The sequence below is a fragment of the Amphiprion ocellaris genome, chromosome 4, assembly GCF_022539595.1.
Source record: "Amphiprion ocellaris isolate individual 3 ecotype Okinawa chromosome 4, ASM2253959v1, whole genome shotgun sequence".
NCBI classification, from domain to species: domain Eukaryota; kingdom Metazoa; phylum Chordata; class Actinopteri; family Pomacentridae; genus Amphiprion; species Amphiprion ocellaris.
The window spans coordinates 13,564,126-13,588,491 of NC_072769.1; the positions used below are offsets into that span (position 1 = coordinate 13,564,126).

At 39.8% G+C, this 24,366-nt stretch overlaps 1 protein-coding gene and 1 long non-coding RNA gene across 3 annotated transcripts in view; one reads left to right on the forward strand and one right to left on the reverse strand.

The window, feature by feature from the left end:
- Nucleotides 1-7,350, reverse strand: part of mast1a (microtubule associated serine/threonine kinase 1a) — a 96,690-nt gene extending 89,340 nt beyond the window's left edge. The window contains exon 1 of one of the 2 annotated variants that reach the window (XM_023272756.3): nt 7,210-7,350. In XM_023272756.3, coding sequence (XP_023128524.2) covers nt 7,210-7,248 — 39 coding nt within the window. In that variant the 5' untranslated portion in view covers nt 7,249-7,350. The remainder of the gene's footprint in view (nt 1-7,209) is intronic. The other variant, XM_023272757.3, reaches the window with a different exon arrangement.
- Nucleotides 7,351-8,309: 959 nt separating this feature from the next.
- Nucleotides 8,310-13,438, forward strand: LOC129348744 (uncharacterized). Its single transcript, XR_008601404.1, has 2 exons — nt 8,310-8,449; nt 10,258-13,438. It is a non-coding gene; the product is annotated as an uncharacterized LOC129348744 (long non-coding RNA).
- The last annotated feature ends 10,928 nt before the right edge of the window (nt 13,439-24,366 follow it).

Below are 24,366 nucleotides of genomic sequence, written 5' to 3' on the forward strand. Positions count from 1 at the left end.
TTCCGGTTTCAAGGCAGACAAAAGCAGTGGATTAGACTAGATTCACGTTAGTCCCGCCCACGGACTTTGACGGGCGAGGTTGACAGATAAAATTAATTCATGATCCACTGCAACACAAGGACCATGAAATAATTAATTAAATCATGAAATAATGAAATATGTTTTTTACTTAAAATAATTGTTATTTTAATAAATTAATGACATATTTAATAACACATTTATGTATTTAATTCCAATTTTAATTAATTAATGACATATTTAATTCCAATTTTAACTAATTAATGACATATTTAATTATTTAATGATATATTTATTTAATAACACATTTAAGTATTTAATTCCAATTTTAATTAATTAATGACATATTTAATTCCAATTTTAATTAATTAATGAAATATTTAATTCCAATTTTAATTAATTAATGACATATTTAATTAATTATTTAATGATGTATTTATTTATTTAATTTTGGCACTTTTAGTCCTCCATAGCAGCCTTTGCTTATTTATGTTTTACATGCTGAAGTTGTCCTTCAGTGTTTCACTGATCAGATTGTGCTGTGGGCAGGAACAAGATCAGAGGGAGGCAGCTGCAGCAGACCCAAAGTAGTTTCACATTCATTTATCTGATCAGATTTCAGGCGGCTTTTTTTTTTTTTTTTTTTTTTTTTTTATAAGAAATGGGACCAATAATTGAAAACATGCTAAATATCAGATGGGATCATTGGTGTCACAGGACATCTGCAGACACAGGTCAAAGATTACAAGGAGTTTATTTAACGAATGAAACTAAAACCAACACAGAAAGGATAACTAAACCAAGGTGAAAACAAAAAGGGGAAACCAGACTAATTGTAGGAGAAAGGTTCTGGTTTCAAAGTCTCTGGTCTGGCAGAGAGCGGAAGAATGAAGAACCGGGCCTTCGTGGATTAAGGTGATTGAGAACAGGTGAATCAACCCCCACACCTGTGAGAGAGATGGATGGATGGATGGATGGATGGATGGATAGATAGGTAGGGAGGTAGATGGACCATAGATAGATGGATGGATAGGTAGATTCTGCAGTGGGGAAATTTTCAGTGTGGCAGTAGCAGATAGGAAAAAAAGTAAAAAGAAAAGCAGCACTCAGTGCACAGATATAAATAGATGCTTTCTCCTTAGAGAAGAAATAGAAATGCTTGTTAAAAAAAAAATCTTGTGAAATTGCACATATTGACTTATTTACATTTTATTGCAGTTACTTCATGGGTGATCTGAACTACTGGGAGCAGGTTTGATTGAACACAGTCTGACTGCTGCAGGAAGGAAGGACCTCCTTCAAACATTTTGGGTGAAGCAGTCTGTCCCTGAAGGAGCTGCCGGTGATGGTCCTGTTTCCTGCAGGGGGTGGGAGATGTCCTCCATGATAGACAACAGCTTTGTCATCATCCTCCTGTCTAACACCAGCCCAGGACAGAGCTTGCTTTCTTAACCAGTTTCTTTAGTCTCTTCCTGTCTGCAGCCGTGATGCTGCTGCTCCAGCAGACCACTCCATACAGGATGGCTGATACCACCACACAACCATAAAAGGTCCTCAGAATTGCTCCCTGCACCCCGAAGGACCTCAGTTTCCTGAGCAGGTGAAGTCTGTTCTGACCTTTCTTACACCGTGCGTTGGTGTTCTATCTCTAGACATGTTTGAATGTCTTTATCAATAAATGGTCAAACACATGTTGAGTGTCAGTTCAGCTCTTTGTTCCACACATGTATATGTTCCTATGTGATTGGTGTCTTGCAGTCAGAGTGTAAAGAATTGAAGCTGTCAGAGGCTTTCTGTGGTGAAGAGGCTGCAGGACATCAGCTGCTCCAACAGGTGACGCCTTTGTTCTTTGGCTCCAACCAGAACCAGCAATAAATCAGCATGAGCTGCAGCTTATCCACCTCATAGAGTGTATAATAAAGAAACCAAGAGGTTTTAGTTGATAGCTGTCTCTAGTGAATGACCAGCAGTGTCTTGTTCAGGTTGTGAGGAGAAGTAAAAAGCTTACAGCAGCTGGTATTCCCAGGTAGTCTCCCATCCAAATACTAACCAGGCCCAACCCTGCTTAGCTTTGCAAATCAGATGAGATTGGGTGTATTCAGTCTCAGAAACAAACCTACAATGTAAGTTCTGTACCTCACATGATTCAAATCTCCACTCACACCTTTTATTTGTCCTTTGATTGCTCCAGTACTGATTGATGCCATCATTTAAGCCAATTTACAACAACACCTTGTAGGAAATGTGGTGCAGAGGTAAGTTCTGTGCCTCACATGTTGAAGGTCCATGGTTCAAATCCCCACTCACACTTTTTATGTGTCCTTTGGATGCTCTGAAGTACTAATTGCTAGCATCATTTAAGCAAAGTTAGAGTAACATCTTGTAGGACAGGTGGTGTAGAGGTAAGTTTTTTGCCTGGCATGTTGAAGGTGCCCGGTTGAAATCCACCTTAGTACCTTTATTATCTTCACCTCCTTAATAGTTTTGTGTACCATCATTTACGAAAACTAACAGTTACACCCAGTAGGAAGGATAGCGCAGTGGTAAGTTATCTGCCTCTCATCCAGGAGGTTTTTGGTTCGAATCCAGCCCAGGGCTCTTTTGACACTTTATAAGATAAGATAAAGATAAGATAAAGTTCTTTATTTCTCCCCACTCCAGGGGAAATTTACATTGTTACAGCAGCTTTATTTACAATATATACATACTTTGGCTGTATGACAACCTCTTTCAACCATCATTACAACAAAGTCCATGAAGGACCTTGTGTGAAAGATAGCTCACACAGAGGTTGTGTGTCTGTCATGTGGAGGGTCACGGTTCGAATCCCCACTGGGAACCTTGCGGAGGATGATAGTGGAGTGGAAAGGTTGTGGTCTGTGGTGTGGAGTTTCAGTGGATTGGAGTTGAAGGGTGGTTCCTGCAAAACCAAGAAGTTGCTGGAAAAGGCAAAGAGCGCAAAGAGCGCAAAGAGCGCAAAGAGCGCAAAGAGCGCAAAGAGCGCAAAGAGCGCAAAGAGCGCAAAGAGCGCAAAGAGCGCAAAGAGCGCAAAGAGCGCAAAGAGCGCAAAGAGCGCAAAGAGCGCAAAGAGCGCAAAGAGCGCAAAGAGCGCAAAGAGCGCAAAGAGCGCAAAGAGCGCAAAGAGCGCAAAGAGCGCAAAGAGCGCAAAGAGCGCAAAGAGCGCAAAGAGCGCAAAGAGCGCAAAGAGCGCAAAGAGCGCAAAGAGCGCAAAGAGCGCAAAGAGCGCAAAGAGCGCAAAGAGCGCAAAGAGCGCAATCACATCTTTGTGCCACTTGGTGGCCATTTTGGATTTCTCGCCATTAAACAGGAAGTGCTGTGTAACCAGCCTGTACATGCTCCAATCTGCCTGAAACTTTACTCTGTCAGGTGCAGCGCCTCCTGGTGGATATGTGTGGGCCAGTCGGGCCGCACGGATGCGAGGACCCGTCCAACGCTGCTTGCAGCTTTAATTTGTCTTATTTCTCAAACATCAATACTGGTACCAGACTTACAAATTCAGTATCAGCCAAGTCTAACTGTTTTTCACATAATTCATTGTTCGCAATCTCACATTTTTCCTTTAAAGTCCAATACTACCTGATTTAAAATCATAATTCTGTTTATTTTACACCTGTTTGCAGACAGCCAATGTTTTCTAACATCTTCGTTAATACAAATTTTAACGACTGCATTCAAAATTTTTGTCAAATTACTGAATGGAAAATGACTCATCAACAGAAAACATCATTTCACTCATTTGCATGTTCAGGCACTGTATCCGTACCATTTGAATGACACTCAGCTAAACCAGGCTCTACTTCACTATCTCCAATTAGTCCAGTGTCCACAATCATACTCACAGATGACCAACGAAGTGAACACAAACATATAATAGTATATACGCAAACAGCCATTTTCCTCCCTCCTCTGTCTCTGTGGAGTGAAAGTAGATCCAGGCAGTAAAGGGATCCAGATATTGTAATAGCCACTTAAATGGGGTCTACTGTAGCCCACAGCTGCTGCCTACTTCTAATCTATGCTTGCCCCCCTCCTGGCCTCCAGTCTTTTCAGCCTGTCCTGCTGCTGGTGGTTGGTCTTCCTCCCTGAGGGCACACAGGGCTGTTAGGCCACCATTAGTCCTGCTAATGGGCCTGACAACTGCACCACATCCTCAACATTTAGACCTCCTCCGTCTGAGACATGGATATCGACCACTTCAATGGAAATGGGAGAGTAAGGGCAGGCGGTGGAAGTCCATTCGATATGTACATATAGGCATGAATGTTACGCATGCACACACAGAAACAAACTAACACAAGATGCTGCCACAGTAAGAACACACACACACACACACACACACACACACACACACACACACACACACACACACACACACACACACACACACACACACACAAATTAAACTACACTCAGCGTCTAACTAAAATCAAAAGTGCGGTCTGACTCCTCAGTAATCTCCTTCTAAGTGCATGTGTCTTTTTATGTGTTCCTGATTTTAGCTAGCTGGTGAGTTCACTATGCTACAGTGTGGGTGTGAGTCTTGCTGCGTCTCTGCATGTAAATTACATTTAAACCTTTATGTTCACATCAAATTGCCTCCTGCCCGACTGCCAGACTGCCTGCTTTACACTCCCACTGTGAAATTCGGATATAATGAAATATTTCAATCTTAGAGACCACTGAACTCAGCAAATTGACTGAATGTCTTCTCATTTACATTGAACTCAGCCAAACCTTAAGAGCACAAAACGACCTAGACCCATTTTTATTCTGACAACATGGTAACCGTTCTACAATAATCAATATTACACATCCAATCTGAAAGTCTTTATGTCTGCGATTCACAAGATCTGTTTCCTGGAGTGATTAAGTAATTTAAGAACAGAACTTGAGTACACACAACCTCATCAAAGGAGTGATGTTGCAAGAAATAGTTATTTCATTAAGCAGAAATGGAAAATCTTCTTTGGTTCCATATACTTATATGTAAAGAGTAGTTGTTCTGTGTTGTATATAACTTTAAAACAAATATTGTTGATTTTTCTATGCTTAGTCGGACAAAATAAGATAATTATTGCTGTTACTTTGACCTGTCTGAACAGATTCCAGTATTTTTTGCCTTTTCATAGAATAGAAATGTATTGCTCAGTTTAAAAAAATGATAACTGATAGTATATTCATCACTTTACAACATTAATCTCCAACAGTTTTGAAAATCCAGTTATCAAATTATTATTATGGTCACTTTCTGACATAAGAATGCCCAAAATCTATTGGTTCCAGCTTCTTAAATGTGCATTTTTGTCATTTCTGTTTATAGTTTGTGATTGCGAACTGGGTTTTAGACTGACAGAGCAATTATGAAAGCCCTTTAGTCTAAATGTCACTGAGATACAGATGAGTGGAAATCTTCAACAAACAGATCAATAAGTGCAGTTCAACAAAGGTAGAGCCGGACACAGCTGTAGCAGATATCTTTGTGTACTTTAGAATAACGTGGTATCAAGTGTAACTCCATCACAGATTTATCTTTGCAAACGTAATTCAGTGCTTTGATCCACCGGCCTTACATTAGGAGCACACAGGACCTGTAGGAGCACAAACTTCAAGCCTGGCAGTGGTGTTACCACGCACTGCTATAATTTGTGGAGGAAATCCGCTGTTTGTTTTCCATAAATGATGAGAAATCATCCGGAGCATCATATCTTGGCACAGTGTGCAGCAAAGTTCTTTCACTGTAAATGAACTCAGGAGGAAGCAGAGACAGACAGTGGCCCTGATAGTGAGCTTTGCCTGCCTCACTTGATTAGTTCCACACGCCCACCAGGCTGAGGAAAGCCTCGGAGGAAGTTTTACCAGCACCTTGACATGTCAGTCATAATGTACAAGACATGGGTGAAGTGACTCCTCCACATTATGCAAATGTAGCAGAACAGTCTATTCCACCTACTCAGTCTACTGAAAGCAGACCACACTCAACATATGATTATTATTAGATACTTAACAACATATTACAGTGAATTCAACAGACAAAACTGTCCTGCCTTTCATAGGAGTTATTCCAAAACTTCGCATTAGAGAAGATTGGGTCATGTTTATACTCGCGTAGCTTTCCTTTTATTACATCTAATGGAGTTTGACCACAGTGGATGATCAAATGAACAAGCTGGACTGTTTCTATTGTTGTTGTTTTTATGAATTCCTGTGATAAAGAACTAGGAGTTGTCAGGAGTTTGTTTACCAAAGGAAGCCAAATATTGTATCTTAGTCAAGAAGATTTACTATATTATGATTTATATAAAAGTACATAGCAAGTGGTAGAAAATGGTATTACATTGGCCACTCCTAGTTGAATGTAACTGTTTTGTTCAGCCTGAAACTGTAACATGTTTCCGTTTTGTGCCTTTATACCCTTGAAACCAGAAGATTTGATTCAAACATTGTTGTCTTAAAAGGAGTGCATATTACATTAAGTTAAAATGCTGTTAAGAGGGTTGGATATTTTGAGGGTAATTTTGCTATCTTTACTTTTAAGCTCTTATCTTCGTCATTATAAGGACGATTCCTATATGTTGTGAACAGCTGTATCTATTTTTTTGGTTCAGAACAGCCTTGGCTATCCCGATCGTCCATCATTTGACATGATAATGACTTGTACATTTGTTTGTATTAGCCTTTATATTAAGGAAACATGCATTATGAAACTGTTACACAATATAATAGGATGCCTTTATAGTCATTGCACAGCTGTACAATGAACTCCTCTTTTAAAAAAATAATAAAAGTGCAAGATAAAAAGATAAAAGTTTAAAAAGAGAGACCCGGTGGCTCTCATGGAAAAAATAAATATGTGATGTTTTGTTGCATGTATCTCACCATAAAACGCTGGCAGTAGATTAAAAGGGAGATTGTGTGGAATCTGGCAACATTACATGCATGATAGCGGGACGCCATATGTCTTAGAAATTGGGAAAGACGTGTGCTTAATGGAAATAATTCCCATTATTTTGTCACAGAAGTGTAAACCTACTTGACAAATGTTTGACAGACCTGTGATTCTTCAGACCCACATCTGTGCAAAACCACCACATATCAGTAAGTAAAACAGTATTTGCTGGTATTGTGCAATGCAGACACCAGGACAGGTAAGTGAAGAATGCCTCCTCTCACCTGCAGCCTCCGTCTCCGGATGATCCCAGAATCGTCCATGGCGCGTGTCCGGCTTCACACCTGAAGGCGCGGCCTCGTGCGTCCTGCCGTTTCCAGGTGACCGGGACGAGAACGAGGCCCCAGTCTCGCGTGGCTTGACGATTTACAACTAAACCTAATCGCTTGGTAGAAGAGGAGGTGCCGTTAACATCATCCGCCAGCGAATGTTCCGATCAGTGCCAGGAGATCGTGGTCAGCGCGTAAAGGGGACACCAAGGCGAGTTATTAGGGATTTTTTTTTTAAAAAGTGGAGCTAGTCTCGCGTTACAACCCCAAAAATACTCCACTCAAAGTGTGAAAAAGTTCTAGCCGACATCCCATGCTGGCAGAGACTGACAGAGACTACTGACGAGGCTGATCTGTGCTGGGAAATGCTGAATAAGCGGGTGGAGGGGGGATCAGCATGAAGCCAACTCCAGCTGAGAGAAGAAAGCCAGTCCGTCGGAGCGAAGGTTATCACGGCTCAGATTAGATAAAGCTGACAAGTTTGCAGACATCTTCACCTCCACTTGAATCGCACACCGTCCGAGTCAACAATCTGGCGAATCTCTCAGCAGCTCGTTGCACCAGTAACAGCCGAAATAAATTAATTCAACTACTGTCATCCTTTTGAGACGCTTCGGTCGCTGCGATGCTCTACAGCCGAAATCCTCCACATCCGCAACGCGCAGCCAAGTGTGTGTGCTGAGAAGGCACCAGTGCATGCAAGTGCACGGAGTTCATTGCATGCATATTGCACATGAAGCTAATCTCGGTTTTACGACACATCCGCACGCTGTCAGAGCATGTGTGCATTAAAAAAAAAGGCACGATGAATGAGAATCTGTGGCGTCTCTGTGTACACACACATAGATGTATACGTCCATCCATGAAAGACACAAACATCGGTGGTGAAAGCGGGCTGATCGCTTCTGGTCTTCGGGGATTCGTCCGTTTTAGGTCATCAGGCAACGAAACGATGCGATCACCCCGTTTTTCTCGTGCAAAAATGATCCGTGGTTGCTACACGGGCTCCGCTCCATCCTCAGCTCCAACCACCCACTTCCTACTACCGAATGACGGTTAACCCCTCAGAGACCGGAGGCTGAGATGTGGGTTTTTCTATCCCCTTGTTCTGCCACTACAAGGAGTTTCAGGTGGGAGCTGTGGAGGAAGAAAGTGGTGGCAGAGAAGATTTCAAGACTGCAGCGAAGGATTGTAGGTAAGAGTGGGACACCTGAGCTCTATACTGCAGCTACTGTCCTATCGTTATAATGTAGCCTATGTTGCCTCTTTCATAATAATGATGATAATCAGTGTTTATAGAGCACTTTTCAAAATCCAAGTGCTTCACAAGGCAGCATAATAACACAGATAATATATCATCAGATTTTTCAACATGGTGCATAAAATCCAACACAGTGTAAAAAAAGGAAGAAAATGAAAGACAAAATTAAAATTATGTCTGAAGAACTCAACTGACTTCATTTCCTCAGGCACATTGTTCCAGAGCCTTAGGGCCTCCGACTGCAAATGCTCCACTCCATGTAGTTTTCATTCAGACTCCTGGAACAGACAGAACAGAGGATCTCAAAGTGCATACCTGCATATAAGAGGTCAGAGATATAGCAAGTAATCAGCCAAATTAGAGAATCTATCCCTAAAGAGGCTAAAACTGTGATTGCATTTCCTAGATCTGATGTTTTGTACAGTCTGGAATGGATCAATAGCTTTTTGGTTTCAGTATGTAAAAAGGCAGTTGCAGCAATCCAAGCCATATAAAACAGAAGCATGTCAAATGTGTCTGTAAAAGTGAAGATGGAGGACAATTTTGAAGCATTTTTTGACGATAAAAACATGATTATGCAAGCTCTGTGGTGTGTCGCTTAAAATTCAGATTACTGTCAAACTACACATCAAGATTCTTTAAAACAGACTTGGCATGATCCAGGAGAAAAGCAGCTGATGCAAAAATCTGTCCATATGTGGTGACCCAATAACAAAAATCCCTGTTTTTTGGGAAGGTACATCTGTGTGTCATCAGCATAGAAATGAACAGCGATACTATCTTTATATAAAAAAGCACCAAAGCATAAGCCTGTTAAATGAAAATGGTCCCAAAATTGAGCCGTATGGCACACCAAAACAAAGATATATGTTTGTTCATGGAGAGACAGAACCTCCTATTTGACAAATACGTGAAAACTGATCTTAAGCTGTTTCTGATGTCTTCATTCACTGTCTCAGTCCGTCTAACAGGATGCTGTGATCAATCATGTCAAAGGCTGCACTGAGGTGAAGGCATAAAACAATCGAGCATGTGCCGGCATTAAAAGTTCGTTGGTGACCCTCAGTGCTGTGGCACCTCCACAAACCAGATTTAAAATTTTCAAAAATGCTCCTATTTCACAAAGCAGATACAACTTGTTTGGACATTTTTGGATATGGCATGAGTGGATTACAGTTGAGTTGCAACAGCTTTGTATTTCTAAACAAATGTGTTTTTAGTTGTGTTTCGATCTATACAACAAACTCCAGTTGATGGATGTGTAGCAGTAGTTGGTTTCAGACTTATGGTGCTGGGTAGAGGTAGAGGCAGACAGCCGAGCATCTTAAAGCACAGGAAGGGGTGTGTTGTAGGGGGATTTGAAGGTAGGAAGTAAAATCTTGTAAAAAGCCCTTAATGACCAAGCTTCATGGATGTTATTATCAGAATAGCACTTTGCTGTCAGTGCAGGCTTTCCTATGGTTCCTGAAATGTCTAGAGGTAGAATAGGAAGTAGATGCTTCAGCTATCTTGCTCTTCTCTTATGGAACCATCTCCTTTTTGATAAAGCTCCGAGTTAATTCTGACTCAGATGATCCTGTGTCATTACTTAGTTATGCTACTGTCGGCCAAGACTATTGGGAGACTTCCCATGATGCATCTCTCCTGTGCTCTCCTCTCTTTCACTGTCCATACATTTATATAACGGCATTGCATGACACTCGATTTTTTGTCCTGCACTTTGTGTTTTGTCCTCTCTGCAGGCATTTCTGGCTTTGGAACTACATGTTTCAGCTCTGCGGTTGCTGGCTACACCAACCTCCACAGTGTTTGTTGTTCTTTTATGTGTTGCTTGGTAAATGGTCTGTATTTATATAGCTTTACTATACCGGAACGATACCCAAAGCGCTTTACATTATACATCACATTCACCCATTCACACACTGATGGCGGAAGCTGCCATGCAAGGCGCTAACCACGACCCATCAGGAGCATTTAGGGGTTCAGTGTCTTGCTCAGGCACACCTCGACATGAGCTCTCCAGGCGAGGATCGAACCGGCAACCCTCCAGTTACAAGACAGCCACTCTACCCGCTGAGCCATGCTGCCCCCATATGCTTATCTGATTTCTACCTGCTATCCCTTTTGTCTGTCCTTTAACCTCAACCCAACCAGCTGAAGCAGATGGCTGCCTTCCTTGAGCCTGGTTCTGCAGGAAGTTTCTTCCAGCTAAAGAGGAGTTTTCTTCTGTCACCAAAGATCTTGGTCAAAGAGAGTATTTGGACTGTGCTGAGCTTCTCTCCATAATTTTGTAAAGTCCTCATCGAACTCTGTGAAATGCCTTGAGATTATACATGTTGTGGAACTGAGCAGGGATCCAGTGGAGGTGACTAAGGAGGAATGTGATGTGATCGAAGGAATTACTGCGGGTGACGAACCCAACAGCAGGATTTTAAATGATTTGGAATTGGTGGAGAACTTGATTGGAAATACCAGAGTATCACTTTGCAGTAATCAATGCACAATGTAACCAGGGTGTGAATAAGAACTAACTAATCGATCGATCAGCTAATTACTTCAGGCCTAATCCAGATCAATCTGTATACACTACAGTGGTGCTAGAGGATTTTACCCCAATTAGTGGCTCTCATTTGAACTGTGTGCTTTATCAGAGGAAAGGAAGGCTGAATTTAACAACATGAACATGGCAGCAGTGTCCATAATGGTTCCTGCTAACTTGACATTTAACCTAAAATACCCTTTGCATGCTGTTTGAATTGAAGGTTACTAAGTTACTTCTAAGTTTAAGAGGTCATGCAGTGTTGCCGGTGTTTTTGTAAGCAACGTCACCTAGCTGATAGTTAACACAACCTGTTGTCATGCTGCTATCGCTGTTCCAATGAAAAACAGCACTGAGCATTATTCAACATTCACACATGGCTTTCATTGCCACATAACATTTCACAGCTCCTCACCCTTCAGCTAGTTGCATTCCTGATCCACATGCTAATGAATGAAACCCCAGGATTGAAATTCCCACTGCGGTGATTTTAAAGAGAACAACCTTTTCGGGCGTAGATAGATTAGCTGAAACAGCTTGTTTTCTGTTCATCTAATAGTCACATCTAGTGAGCCGTCCTGTCCCTGCTGAGTCTGCAAACAGATGTATCATCAATAGAAGGAATGCAGACCCTAATCGACACTAAAGGTAAATCACCAGCAGTAATCACTGACTACACTGAAACGTTGAAGGATAAAGTCCATCCCAGTGTTCACACAATGTGTCTGAATGATATTACACTGTTAAACATTCTCACAGTAAAGAAAAGCAGGAAAAAATGTTGGTCAAAGGTGGCTTGTAGAAAAGGATCAATTTGGAGAAAGAAAAACAAACAGGACTCCAAGCAGCTGGTCTGGTTCCATCTCCATGGCAGAGACAGACCAGAGATAGACTAGTGGCTTTTAGCATCATGGTCTTAATGATCCCTACCACTGTGAGTTGACGGAGCTGGTGAGCTCTAGTCTCTCTCAGCATGGGATTTAGTGCTGAAAGGCTTCGACGTCAGCACCCCAACACTCCATCAGTAACATGCATTTAATGCATTCTAGGAGGAAAACTCCTTTGAAACAATGGGAACCTTGGTGGCATAAAACAATCTTTATTATTGATAAATCTACTGATTATTATTTTTTGTTTGATCAGTCTGTAAGAAAAAAATGAAAAAATATCCAAATATCCATTGCCCAAACCAAACATTTGTTTTGTCAGATCACCAGTTCAACACCAAATATCTCGTATTTTCACTTGAATTATCAGAATAGATATCGTTTCTTTATCTGTCTGTGAACTGCTTGGTTAACCAACTAAATGCGTCAGCTGTAGATGGCTTTAAAAAAAGCAAAATACAGTAATAATTAGCAACTGTTATTTTAAAAAAAAAATCTCAAGTAGAACATCTGCTGGGAAAAAGCATCCATATATCGTCTACTACATGCTCTTGTTTTTCTCATTTCTTGCTTTCTTAGCTGTTTTAGTCATTTCATTGTTGTTCTAGAAATCAATGTGCCCTTTCTTCAACTTGTCTGTACTATTTTTGCCTATTTTAATTTAATTAATTACATTTCTATCATTTATATACATGTTTAATTTAATTTCTTCTTTTTTTTACATTTGCATGTAAAGCACTTTTAATAACCACTGAGTAAGGTACTATATAAATAAACTTGCTTGCTCCATTTGTTTTACATGCAGGAAATTGACAGATGTTCTAGATTGGCACAAAGAACATGGTTGGGGTGAGCATGTGTCTTTTTGGGAACTTCTCTTTTATCTCTAAAAGAGAAGTCTAGTTGCTTTTTATTGAAACTTGTAGAACTACCATGACCTGGTTGACTGAGAATCTACACAGACACTGGTATCACTGTGTTTTGCCAGTAATTTTAGAACTGACTTCCACAACACCTTGCAGTCAGTTCTTCTTGGGTCTTCTTCGCACTGGGATCTGTATTTTATGTATTTTTAGGTCTGGATGGTTTCAACTCTTCTACCATGAATCACAGTTGGATGAAGGTTCATCTTTTCCCAGTGAAATGCATCTAACCAGTGGACTGAGTTGTGATCTAGCTTGAATTTAAGAGACTGTAAAGATGCATACTAACATTTGTGACAGTTGTTTTGAGTGTTTATTTTAACATCAGTGATCTTGTGTATATGCCGTTTATTCATAAGATCTATCTTAAGCTTAATGAGATTTTCTGAATAAATGAAACTTAACTACATCAAGATCAAAAACAACTTTCCATCGTAATGTTTACACCAACGTGGTGCTTGTAAGGCGTTAAAAAAAATGCAATTTCCAACTCTGTCTGCTCTGGATCCCGTTATATATTTGAAAGTTGTGGGACAGCAGTGTAAATAAAGCCTGTGGAGCTATTGTTTTCCTACACGTTGTTTCTATTTCATTAGTTGTGGATAATGTGTCAGTGTGTACGATTTGGGGAGAGCCGCTGCTAGAAATGGAACATAGTATTTATAATTATGGTGTCATTATTGTACAATCATTTGAAACTATGAATAAACCCTTTATATCTACTTAGACAGCAGGTCTACTTGTAGACCTAGAATCCATCATTTCTACATTAGCTCAGGACGGGGAAACCAAACACTGACTCTATAGGGGGTCTTTTCAATTTTTACGTTGAAGTCACAGCCATTATACATTCCCCTTAAATGCTTCAAAGGGAGAGGAGATGGAAGGATTTTTATTTAGTGTGCAAGCTGCAACCCTAACCATATGATGCCACTTAATCCAACACACTGGTCCTTTAAATCTTAAAATGATATATTACATCATTCTACAGAATCATCCAGCATTAAGTGTTTTAATCTGGAAGCTGTAGCCAGACTGAAGTTAGTTTTATTATTATTATTTTTATTACCCCACATGTAAACAGTCCATTATTATCACTGGAGTGTTTTTAATATTCAAGTGATTGCTTTCAAATCCCTTTCACGCTGCAAAATAATTTACTGGGGAACCTGTCAGCAGGAACACAGTACAATGTCTACATATGAAATGGGAATCTTATTCGTTTGGCTTCAGCCTTCAGTAGCTCCACGCTGATCTATTAAGCATTAGAAAAAACAGCAGGATGTTATTCAAGACTGTATCTTGCAACAATGGTCATCAGCATGTCAGCAGGTGAAGAAAGATGTTTAGTGGAGCGACCCAGTTTCCAGCTTGTCTGACTTCTCAGCCACATTCAGCTTACACTGCTTTTTCTTATTAATATTAAATAATGAATGAAGGCGCATGAATTTTACATCTTTTTGTTCATTAGGTGCTGTAAGATTTGGGGAGGGGTGGAGGCGGCACAGCGGAGCTCGTTTGAGGTGCAGTTTTAACAGGCAAAGACCTTTTGTTATTGCTCTGTGCAAGAGCTCCCAAAAAATGATGTCACCCGTTTTTTCAGAGGGAGCCCTGAGGGGGGTCGTCCTGGGTCAGCCCTCTGCAGCCAAACGCTTGGCAGGGCTGAGTTTTTGGAATACGCCTGCCGCTTGTGCAATCCCTTTTCTCATCCTGGTAAGCCTGTCTCACAAGAGCCACGTCAGCTCACATCTCTTCATAGGCTGCAAGTGCCTCCCTCTGCATTCAGATGTGCTCTGTGTGTGTGTGTGTGTGTGTGTGTGTGTGTGTGTGTGTGTGCGTGTGTGTGTTTGTGCAGATACAAAGTGTATATGTAGACACACAAAATCATAAATCACGTCAACCACTATTTATGCAGGTGCTTTTCGGCCATACTAGGAGGATACAAAACATCTGCTAAATTCAATGCAATCCAGGCTCACAGCCCTGAAATACATTTTATCTGTGTGATACTGTTTAAGTTAATGTTTGTCAGGTTGTCAGAGAAATGTTTTCTCTGAGGTTATCGTGTAGTTTGTGGTGTTTTCTACTGGACTGTTGAATTTCAGTAGCTTGGGACAATCACTTTCACTAGCAATTGATCTGCTAATAATTTTCTCAATAAATCAATGAATTCTGTTTTCCATAAAATGTGACAAAGGAGAAAAAAAACTATTTTTCAGAGCTCAGTTTGGCTTTTTCAAAGAGCTAGTTTTGTCTATTTTACAGTCCATAGCTAAGAAATACAAAATTCAAAAAAAAAAAAACCAAAACAAAGTATCCAGCGTTAAGACACTAAAATCAGCATTTTTTTAGAAAAAATTGCACAAATGTTTTCTCAGTTATCAAAATCATTGCAGAGGTACATGTACATTATATTATGTCTTGATTTTTAAGCAGTCTGCCGAACAAAATAGAGGTAACCATGATTGTTTCTCTCCTGAATGCAGTTTAAATATAATATTAAAAACATGTAACTGCAAATAATCATAAAATTTCAATCTTTTGTAACATTTTTTTTTCAACATAAAAATGCTGTTTTCTAATTTTTGATGATTTCACAAACATTCCTTTACATTTCACGGATAAAATTATATTCAATTTTAATATTGTAAATATATTTCTACGATTAGATATAATTAGTAACAATTACCAGAAAAGCAAGCATTAATTCTAAAATTTTGCATTCATTTGTTTAATGAGAGCTGTCTTGTGTAACTGCAATGTTTAAAAAAAAAACAAAAACTATTCATACATCTATATATTTATATTTATTCATATATAATAGACTGTACATGTAAATATTCTTATTTAAACATTAAAATGCCAAAAAAATACACATGATCATATGGAAAATCAAAAATAAGAAAATATATTTTAATTGTGGAAAATTAAATATTTTCATGGGATGGCATGAGATTCAGTGATGGTCCGTATTTTCCTGTATTTTTTTGGTGCCCCACTTGCCAGAATATTAATGGTTTTGTGGTGGCATAATACAGGATAAATCCTCACAAAATAAATTTGTGAAGATTCACAATGCGTAGCAGCAAATGTGCTTCCTTTGACTAATTAGTCAATTTAATCACTGGAAAGAAGCACCTTCAGTTTGTACAGTGTTGATTTGGCCTTTCTGGCGCTCTGTGAACATTCACAGAAGTGCTGATTGCAAAATTGTTTTAACAACAGACTAACTGCTGCTAATTGGCATTCAACCTGTAGCAGTGTTTGTAATTGGAACTCCATTAAGTTGAACAATGTTTACATTATTTGTCATTTGTAGGATTTAATTACCTATAACTTGTGTACATTACATTCTATTCTTGCAGCAGTGTGATAGAGTAACATTACAGTCAGTGTATGGAAACTGAACAGCTGGCAAGAAACAGGTGAAATAATGAATTAATGATAAGTTCCTCTCAGTGCACCTGAACCAAAGAAAGGGTCAAACGAAATGTAACTGTTTTTAAAACCAAAACTAGGTTGTTTTTTTAACATTTAACTGCCTTATAAAGTTAAGTATTTACTGAAGCATGAATGAGGCAACAAGACTTGACAATATCCCTACATCTCCACATCTTTCAGCGAACACTCCTCTTGGATCTGTTTTATCCTCTTCATCTCCTCCCATTGTCTTTATTTATACATCCACTCATCTCCATTTATTCTCCTTGTCCTGCAAATCTACTTCTTTAGCTCCACACTTCCTTAAAACCCCCACAGCTTCCACCTTATGCTGTTTTCTAGCTCTGCCTGTCTAGAAGTGGGTCACAGACTACAGCTGTGCTAAAAGCCTAGACTGAAAAGAGAGCTCCTCTAAATAAAACACAGTGCGACCAGCAGTCTCGAGGGCGCCTCATCATACATGCATAAACCTACAAAGATGGAGAGTAGAGGGGAAGGAGTTCATGAGGGAGAGATAATGTATATGCAACACAATTACTTGACTGGTTAAGTGGATCTTTCAGTTTCAGTTGCTAATAGCAACAACCACTGGAAAAGTTCTGAAGCAGTTCAACTGAAATTGTTACAATGGTCATTTTCACCAAGCAAATATTAGCAGGCATCTTTTATCTACTCTACAAATGCATTTGTTGGACCATTTTCTAGAGGTGCTCTTTGTTTTTCAAGGTGTTGTGTGATTGGTTTTCAGTTTTATGAGGACTCAGCTTGTTCTGCCTTGCATTCCAAGGGTGGTTGTTTGCTGCGATGTGTGAAGTTTGGACATAATTCAAGAGTGCATTTTATTAGACAATATTAATTCATGGCTGCTTATTATTAGACAGTCCAACAGCTGAACGCCTCAGCTAATTTTTGTTAAATAAAAATAGATTTAGTAAAAATACTGTTTATTTTGCTCAAAGGAGGGTGTTGCTAAGATGAAAGTTTTGGTTAAAATATTGCTTTAGTGTTGGCACTGAAAGTCAGGTGTCATTGTGATGATGGTAAGGAATTAGCTACTGTGTTGTACTTCCTATGATGACTTTCCGGCATGACAAATCATTTATTTTATGACTAATAATTAATATTTGTTTGACAGAAATCATTGAGTCATTTCACACATTCACCTCTCCCTACATAACATATATTGAGTAGTTTACTCAGTTGTAAGCAATAAATTAAGATTTCAGACTTATTGTCGTCTTTTGCATCATCATTGGCAGCTTGTACGTAATTTTAGCATCTGCATTGCATTGTATGACTGTAAACTGGCTTTTTGAGGACACTTTATGGTGAATAAATTTACACACATGCTGCAGCATTTAGAAAATTCTATTTAAAAAGGACAGCATGCAATGCAGAACAATATAAAGCAAATAAACCCCTTTGGTCACAGCTTCAGTTCATACTGAGATCAATCTAGTTTCCTTGTTAATGTTCTTTCTCTCTAGCATCACCTTTAGGTTGGGATGTTGTATGTGTTTCAGACTAAGATGCTGGAGGGATAGCCAAGAAATTTTCTGCAAGATCCAGATTGGTTGATTCTCCATTGGCAGATCAAAATTTTCACTAATTTGGCGAAACAGCTTCAAATCCACATGGATTGTTACAAATTTTGGTGCCAACATTCAAGTTTCCCTGAGGATTAATCCTACCAACCCCTTGACTTTCTCTATAGTGCCACCAGCAGGTTGTGATCTGTTCAGAGTTAACATATTTTTGCTTATGGCATCTTTTCCTATTTATAACTATGTCTTAGAGTTTGTTGTTTCACAATTAGAACCCTAAATCAAACTACTATGTTGCCTGATTTTTGGCTAAATTACATAACATGCAACATGTCAGCAACTATTTACAAGGCTCCAATAGAAAATACAAGAAGTACTGCTGCAACCAACTACAACATGAGAGGAAGAGATGTGAAACTATGACATCTTACAGATCCAGTTGCCTTCCACATCCATTGTATGATTTTCTGTAGCTTTAACATTGCTTCACTGGCATTATCAACTGCGTAGAAGGCAGGAGAACACCGGCCCGTCAATGTCTATTTCTAAAACACTGCATGAAAAAAGAACAGTGCCAAAGAGAGCAAGCAGTTATTAACTGCTATTATATAGGTAATATTACCAAAACATGTTTTTTCTGACTGGGAAATTATGTCAGAATTATAATCTAGTTCTTCAGAAACCTACGGCTTCCAGACGTGCTGACATGTTGACATAGCTGGAAAAAACAGTCTAGAGCATCATTTTGGGGCAATGGGGACACCATGTGGACAGAATCAGCTATTCCAATTAAAACAAGCTACCATATGGTGAATACAGCAAGCAAATGTCAGGCCCCATGAGGAAGCTGGACGAACAGAATTTAATCGAAATTCTAAGTACAAGAGCGTCTGTAGAGGCTGGAGGTAGCATGGCTGGAGTTCACACTGCTGATCCACAGATAAGAGGCAGCTTTAGCTCAAGTTACTGCGGTTGCTGTGGGAATGTACGGGGCAATATATGACATTCAGCAAAGACTTAATAGTCACGTGAATATTAATTAAAAATCAAGCGATGGCTTATCTGCTCAGTTATCTTTAAATCTTTGGGCAGGTTGGAGCCAACACAAAATACCAAGCATCTGCAGTTTAATGAAGAAATCCTCAAAGGTCACTTCCACAGATGATGGTATTTATGCTACATTTACCCTCTGATATTTCTACTTACTTCATTAGCTAAAACAGACTTTCACTGAATTATAAATACATGTCACAAAATACTACCACTTTCTCGTGGTTTTTTTGGTTTTGTTTTTTTAAGGAAACAGCAGATGGTGCTATGATGACTGCATTTTGTTTTGAAAGTTCGCTTTTCTAATCACAAATTACACAGAAAAAAATTCACACCACTGATGTTTTGGAAAATGATGGTGTAATCTAAAAATAAAATATAATTTTTCCATTTCCATGCCGTGCATCAGTCTTAATATCAACAAAATCATTATTAACTCTTGCTAATTATTGATATTTAGATGAATACATCATACATTCTGAGTTCAGACATTGACTAATGGGGTAAACAAGAGCCTGGGGAGTGTTGAATTTGTAGTTAGTTACATAATGAAGAACTCCACTAGGGCACTAATATTTACCCGTAATATTTTCAGACTCCAAGCTGAATTGTCTCATCTGACTATGACTGTTTTGGCGACTAACGCTCATTCATAAAAGCTTTCTGTGTCAGTAGTGGAAAAGACCCAGTGTAATCCAATTTGGGGAATTAAAGAGATGCCATGAGATGAAACTGGGACTTGGTGTAACAACCTGAGGGATTTAGAGACCAGCTGACCCCAGGTGGCCTGGGTCAGGGTGAGGAGGCAGCAGTCCTTGGTGCTGTAAACAGCACATTAGTCACAGCTGACAGTACAAACTGACACAGGTGAACAGTCAATAAAAAAGTAGAGCCAAGTATAAATTATAAATAATAAACAATCGGTGCCTGTTATGGCCTGAGCTAGGGCTGTAAATAATATGTGGTTGGTATAAAAATGGTAAACAATAGCTAAAATTACCCATACCAAATTCTTAAACTGAAAATTTCTCATTTTTCTGATGAGCAGTCCAAAAGAAAAAAAAAATTTACAATAATATAAAACAGAGAAAAGCAGCAAATTGCTGAATTGTATAGGCTTGAACCAAAAGATGTTGCTATGTTTCTTTAATTAATAGCTTAGATGAGTGGTTATCATAACGGTTCAGCTCTGGTCTGTGTTAAAATAAGGACTGAGATCTGAAATTATTGAGTGTACTGGGACATGCTATATTTGCAGTATAAAGCCACACAGACAAGTCTGAAAAGAAAAAAAGGAAGTGATCTTTAGGATATTTTAGTTCAACAGAAGGGATGTTTTTAAAATGCAACTCAACATATATTAACAACATCAATATAATATTTGTTGACAAATAAGCTGTAGATATTAAATAATAAAACTATTTTGTTGACTAGATTCAAAGATCCATATAAAAGGTATTATTAGCATTTAACTAATCTTTGTAGAATGATCTGTATAATACGGTTTCCTAATCAGATGTACTCCTGTTTCCTGCAAATTAGCTTGGACCTTTGATCTTCTTTTCAGTCTGCCTACAGCTCTACTCTCTTAACTAAGCAAATGAACAGTTTGTGTTGAGAAAAACCGCAGTAATCCTTGGTGATAGTCTGGAGTGACTCATCCTGGCAGCTCTTCCTGCATCAGATACAGTCAGTAATCAATGGAAAAACAAACGTGCTGCCAAATGTTCTTACACTATATTGTCAAAAGTATTCGCTCACCCATCCGAATAATCAGAATCAGGTGTTCCAATCACTTCCATGGCCACAGGTGTATAAAATCAAGCACCTAGGCATGCAGACTGCTTTTACAAACATTTGTGAAAGAATGGGTCGCTCTCAGGAGCTCAGTGAATTCCAGCGTGGAACTGTGATAGGATGCCACCTGTGCAACAAATCCAGTCGTGACATTTCCTCGCTCCTAAATATTCCACAGTCAACTGTCAGCTGTATTATAAGAAAGTGGAAGTGTGTGGGAACGACAGCAACTCAGCCACCAAGTGGTAGGCCACGTAAACTGACAGAGTGGGGTCAGCGGATGCTGAGGCACATAGTGCCAAGAGGTCGCCAACTTTCTGCAGAGTCAATCGCTACAGACCTTCAAACGTCATGTGGCCTTCAGATTAGCTCAAGAACAGTGCTTCAGCAGAGAGCTTCATGGAATGGGTTTCCATGGCTGAGCAGCTGCATCCAAGCCATACATCACCAAGTGCAATGCAAAGCATTGGATGCAGTGGTGTAAAGCACGCTGCCACTGGACTCTAGAGCAGTGGAGACGCCTTCTCTGGAGTGACCAATCGTGCTTCTCCGTCTGGCAATCTGATGGACAAGTCTGGGTTTGGCGGTTGTCAGGAGAACGATACTTGTCGGACTGCATTAGTGTAAAGTTTGGTGGAGGGGGGATTATGGTGTGGGGTTGTTTTTCAAGAGCTGGGATTGGCCCCTTAGTTCCAGTGAAAGGAACTCTGAAAGCTTCAGCATACCAAGACATTTTGGACAATTCCATGCTCCCAACTTTGTGGGAACAGCTTGGAGCTGGTCCCTTCCTCTTCCAACATGACTGTGCAACAGTGCACAAAGCAAGGTCCATAAAGACATGGATGACAGAGTCTGGTGTGGATGAACCTGACTGGCCTGCACAGAGTCCTGACCTCAACCCGATAGAACACCTTTGGGATGAATTAGAGCAGAGACTGAGAGCCAGGCCTTCTGGTCCAACATCAGTGTGTGACCTCACAAATGCACTTCTGGCAGAATGATCAAAAATTCCCATAAACACACTCCTAAACCTTGTGGACAGCCTTCCCAGAAGAGTTGAAGCTGTTATAGCTGCAAAGGGTGGACCGAGGTCATATTGAACCCTATGGATTAGGAATGGGATGTCACTTACGTTCATATGCGAGTCAAAGCAGGTGAGCGAATACTTTTGGCAATATAGTGTAGGTTCTAATTGGTTTCACCTTGTCCGTACTGACTGCAGGCACTGGTTAGTATGTTTTGGTTAACTAAATGAATCTGACTTTGAGAGATATTTTATGTTTCAATTTTAATTTTGTTCATTTGTGATGTTAGCAAAAGCACAGAATGCATAAATAGGAGGGGTTTTTAGCTTGTGATGAAGATCAGGAGAAGCATTTGTAACTGCTATAGCTGCTGGACAACCTGTTCAGGTGGTAGAGCAAGTTGTCCACTAACTGCATGCTTGGTGGTTTGATCCCGGCCTCTCCACATGCCAAACTGTCCTTGGGCTAGACATTGAACCAGAAGTTGATCTAATGATAGTGTTCTGTGTAATATATGTATATAATATGTGTTTTGAGTGCCCGTAAGATGGAAAAGTGCCAAATTTGCATTCTGGCACAGACACTATATGAAGGCACGTAGAGATGTCTCTCCATGCTTCCAGCCTGTCATCATAGTTTCAGACCCTTCCTAATTACATGTTTACAGACCAAAGTCTATCCTATGAACAACTCCAACAATTTACTATGAAACAAGGGCAGGGTGAACTAATAGAATTACGTTAGACAGTCTTAAGCTGAAAAAGATCTCCCACTTCGACCTCTGAGGTGTTAACTATTTTTAATCCCATTGACGTAGTAGTACTTTGGGCTACTTAGAGGAATTAGAGGGGAAGGCTGGGGAGGTTATAAATTGATGTTCTAGGAGGGACCAAGAAAGGAATCAGACAGGACACAGGAGATCAAGATCAACAACGTGCTGTTCAGGACAGAGATCCAGACACGTCCTGCTGAGGCTTCAGCAGATTCAGAGCCTGACCTCCTGATACCGACTCGCCTTTGTCTTCAGCCTTCAGACATCCGAGGACCATCAACAACCATGGAGCCCGTGGCCCAGACACTGACCGCCAACACAGCCTTCGACAGAGAGGCTCTTCCAAGAAAGGTCCTGCAAGCAGCACCCAGAGGAGCGTCGTCTCACTTTGTGGGGAGCTCCATCATAATCCTGTCTGCATTTGCTGTCTCCACTTTAGCCATGAACTGTGGGAAGAGGATCCAGGACTCCAGACAGAAACTCGACAGGGACTAGCAGCGTTTGACAGATGGATACAGCTTTCATAGCTAATGCTTGTAAACCTGGACAAGTCAAAGAAGAATATATTTTTGTAATGGTATGATTCAGATGTTTTGCAGCTTTCACTCAGTCAGCTGTCTGTTCAAGTGTTAGCCTGGAGAAAAAGCCTGGAGTCAGAAGACGATGAAGCCCTCAGGGGATGTCAAGCAAATCAACAACACAAGAACTGTTGTGATTTCTGAACACAAGCAGTAGAAACTCATCTCAAGATGCAGTTACGGACGCTAAATGTCTCTTATTGGAGTAATTCAAAGAAGGGACCAATATGAAGTAATACCATCAAACCTCATCCTCCATCTACCTCACACTTGCAAACCTGACAATAATGGATGGAAAAAACAGCATTAAAAAAATGTAATTTATGGTCATTATAAATCCATCTAATATTAAGACTAAAATAAAAGAAAACCTTGTTTTGAAGAAGTCTTTCTGGTTTTCCTACCATGTCTGGGGACTGAAGCTGAACACTTGTTTAGTACCAAGTGAAATACGGCACCTGCAGTTGTCAAATTCTAACTAGTCCTTATTAAGGTTCTTATTCTTTTATTTATTTTACTTGAAAGCACTGATTAAATCTAGATTTATGACTGCATTTTGTTTAGACGGTATTCATTGCTTGTTTTTACAGTTAAGACATTCAGCTACTTTTAAAAAAAAAACTGACATTTTGTAGAAACTGCTGATTTTGCTCAAAGAAGAGTATTGCTATGATTGAGAGACTTGTTTAAAGTATCGCTTTGGTATCGCTACTGAAACTCTGGTGTCATTCTCAGTCTTATTGACTACAAGAAGGAAAACAAATTACAAGCTACAAACTAAGGACAATACTGTAACCTAGGGACTTTGACAGCAGATCCTTTGGGTCCTGTGTGTTGCAGGGTAAGACTTCCTTAAATCGGCTTGTTCCGGCACATCCCACCGACCCTCGATGGATTGGCCGCTGGGGAGTTTTGAGGCCAGGTCAGCACCTTGGGCTCTTGGTCATGTTCCTTTAGCAACTACTGAGCAGTTTCTGTAGAGTGGCAGGGCACATTATCCTGCAAAGGCAAGCCAATCTGGAACAATGTTTGGGTAGGTGGTAAAGTTACATTTACATGAAGGCTAGGCCTAAGGTGTCCCAGCAGAGCATTTCATTTTAACATGACGATCAGTGCTATTCACTGTAGACATCAGTGGTTTTAATATTGTGTCTGATCTGTGTACATAAAGACACTATCAGTGTGTCTTAATACATACGTGCGAATTCTGAACAAGTTTATAGCACACAGAGTAAATAAATGAAATATACTCAGACAGCATGCAGACTAAATATGATTTTAGAGTGTGTTGTTGA